Here is a 3,622-nt window from a genome sequence, read left to right on the forward strand (position 1 = left end):
CTATTTATCTTCTATCTATATATGTGTATGTATTTACCTATGTATCTCTCTATGTATCTATAATTTTTATGTTTTTTTACATGGGGTCTCCTTCACTAGAATGCTCCCTGAGAATAGAATTTTTTTTTGTTCTCACTGCCCCCTTATATCCTCATTGCTTACCAAAGAGCATACTGTAAGCATTTAATAAATGCTTGTGTAGTATTGGCTATTAATTTACTGGACTTCACAGACCATCAGAAAAATCTTGCCCTTTTGCCCTGTTCAATTCATATTCACAATCTTATTTCATGGCAGGACATTCATTAGTCATCAATTGTCACCCTTGTGTTCCAGAGCTTCCTCATAGCATTTTTGACCTCCTTGTTCCTCAGAGTATAGATTAAAGGGTTTAGCATGGGGGTGATAAGAGTATAAAATACAGCTACAGTTTTGTCAATAGGGAAGAATGTCAGAGGACGCATGTACATGAAAATGCAGGGGACAAAAAATAGCACAACCACAGTGATGTGAGCGCCACAGGTGGAAAGAGCTTTGCGCCGGCCCTCAGCACTATGGGACTTCAGAGACAGCAGGATGACCACATAGGAAACCAGCAACATCAGGAAGTTTAACATGCAGATGAGCCCACTGTTGGCAGCCACCAGCAGAGCCAGGACATGGGTATCCGTGCAGGCCAGCTTAAGCAAAGGGTACAAGTCGCACATGAAGTGATCGACCACATTGGGACCACAGAAGGGCAATTGGAAGGTAAAAAGGAGCTGGATCAGGGCATGAAGAAAGCCTCCTGCCCAGGCCACCATGACGAGGAGGATACATAAACGGCGGCTCATGATGGTCATATAGTGCAGAGGCTTGCAGATGGCCACATAGCGGTCATAGGCCATAACTGTAAGCAGGATGATTTCTGAACCCCCAAACAAGTGTTCTGTAAAGAGTTGGGTCATACAGGCTTCATATGAGATAGTTTTGCTGGCAGACATTGAATTGATGATTATTTTGGGGGCTGTAACGGATGAATAACAGGCATCTATGAAGGATAAGAAGGCAAGAAAAAAATACATAGGGGAGCCCAGAGTTTGGCTGGAAATAATGGTGATCACAATAAGCATGTTACCCACCAGGGTTATAATATAGATGATGAAAAACATGACAAAAACAATTTTCTCCAAACTAGGATCCTGAGTAAGTCCAAAGAGAATAAATTCTGTTACATTCCTCTTAGTCTCCATGTATTTATTCAGAGTCAAGATGAGCAGTGCATGAAGACTTCGTGTCTGTGAAAATAAATGTCACTGTTACTATTGATAACTTTGAATATATTTCCCATAAGAATTCTCTAGAGGACAAAATGATTTTTGCCAAATTGAATAAACAATAACAGAATGATTTTTTTACAAAATGCTTTTTCTTATTTAAAAGGAGGGAGTAATATGCAATTGTTTGTGTACTGTACCAAGAGCCAAAAAGGCAAGGCCTGGTTCTACTTCTTACCAACTAGGCCAGCTTGGGAAAGTCATGTCTCTATTCTGGGTCTCCGTTTGTTCATTTGAAAATTAGACATTTACATTGGAAGCTGATCTCTGAAATTCCTTCCACTTCTAAATCTATCCTCTGATGTGAATTGTATAGAAATGCAAAAAAAAAATAATGCATTACTAGGTTCCAAAGAGAGGAGCTAAGTGTGGTGATGGAGGATTCCATTATATATGTGTATATATATATATATATATATATATATATATATATATATATATATATATATATATATATATACACATATATATATGTATATATATACATGTATGTTATGTATATATAACCTACAGCATATAATTATACTATTATAGATAATATATATAGATATTATTGGTGCTATTTGCCCTTTGTATTCAAAGAGGACCATGACATCAGGGAAGTGATAGCAAGACATGCAAGTGAAATAGATTTAAGTAAGACAGGGCTGTGCAGGCACCAGCTTCACTTTCTTCCCCAGAGTCTGGGTCTAGAGGCCAGATATAGAACAGATAGAACAGGACAATTGGAGCTGGCCCCAGATGCAGTGGGAGGCCTTTTAAGTCAATGTCTATGTAGATGTGTATAAATATTCACCCATATTTATATACAAATAAATTTATATTTAAATATTTATATATATATATATGAATGAAATTATATATATTTGTATAAATGAATCAGTTTAAGTAAGTGCTCTAGCACATTTTTCCAACCTACTGCCAGTTGGCCACTGCAGCCTTCTCCATTCTTGAGTTCTATTTTGCATTTGTTGCTTTCATTGGTGTTGTGGTATTCATTGGAGTCATGAAGGTATTGAATTATGTGCCCTTAGTGGGTTTTTATTGGGCAGCCCAGAATAGTAAAAAAGGTTGCACATTTCTCATGGTTAACATATGACATACCCAGACCCAATTAATACAAACTCTTTTTCTTTTTTACTGGTTGACTGTCACTGGTAGTTAGGTGGCATTTATTTTTAAGTAAATGTATATTTGAAGAAAATCACTAACTTTTTCACCAACCTAGCAAGGGGCCTGGAGACCTAATATAGTTTTCTAAATATGTGGAATTTTTTATTTAGTCTATTTTTTTGAGGAAAAAATCCTCAGTTCACATATCTGTAAGACATTAGTAACTTTAAAGAATTTATTTGTCTCACATAAATTTTATGATAAAAGAATGTTGTCAAGTCTAAATTAGTGAAATAGAAATAAGCATTATTTTTAAGAGGATTTAGAGCTAGATCTTAACCGTTTTATAGTCTCCATTTATATATAACAAAATATGAATCAAAGAAGATAAGAGAGTAGGCAACAGTATTATTGTAAACTGTAAAGTAGTTGGAATGGTAACTCTTCCCCCTTCCCTGTCTTTGTCTTTCTCTGATTTTTGTTCTTTGACTTTTTGTCTCTCTGTTTCTGTCTGTCTCTTTCTCTCACTATCTCAATCTATGTGTCTCTACTCTCTGTCTCTGTCTCTCTGCCTCTGTTTCTCTCTCTCTCTCTCTCTCTATCTATCTATCTATCTATCTATCTCTATCTATCTCTCTCTTACACACACACAAACACACACACAGACACACACATATACTTTTTTCATCCATCAGTGACAATCTTGGGACAGATTGTTCATGTTGTATCCACCCAGCCCTCAAAGTCAAAGAGCTCCTGATTCTTACAATATAACGTAAGCCATCATATGGTAGATGGAGAGCTCTAGGGATCTTTTTTTTAGGTTTTTGCAAGGCAAAAGGGGTTAAGTAGCTTGCCCAAGGCCACACAGCTAGGTAATTATTAAGTGTCTGAGACCGGATTTGAACCCAGGTACTCCTGACTCCAAGGCCAGTGCTTTATCCACTATGCCACCTAGCTGCCCCTAGGGATCTTTATGTTCAGCATCTTTCAATGTTTCTTGTTGAATCTCAGATTCCTTTTGCAATAGATGTAACAATAGTGACTACTTTAGCTATTTATTATATGAACTATATGGATCAAATATAGCACATATATGTGTATATAGTCATAGACATATGCTAAATATAGCACACATATATCTAAACACATACTTTTATACATATTCAAAAACCTATCCAAATAAATATGTA

The 3,622-nt window shown here is 36.3% G+C and overlaps 1 protein-coding gene across 1 annotated transcript; it reads right to left on the reverse strand.

The window, feature by feature from the left end:
* Positions 1-305: 305 nt before the first annotated feature.
* On the reverse strand, positions 306-1,244 carry LOC141519066 (olfactory receptor 4C46-like). Its single transcript, XM_074231535.1, has one exon. The coding sequence runs from the start codon at positions 1,230-1,232 to the stop codon at positions 306-308; it is 927 nt and encodes a 308-aa protein (XP_074087636.1). The 5' UTR covers positions 1,233-1,244.
* Positions 1,245-3,622: the final 2,378 nt, after the last annotated feature.

Source organism: Macrotis lagotis, chromosome 3 (assembly GCF_037893015.1).
Source record: "Macrotis lagotis isolate mMagLag1 chromosome 3, bilby.v1.9.chrom.fasta, whole genome shotgun sequence".
Classification (NCBI taxonomy): domain Eukaryota; kingdom Metazoa; phylum Chordata; class Mammalia; order Peramelemorphia; family Peramelidae; genus Macrotis; species Macrotis lagotis.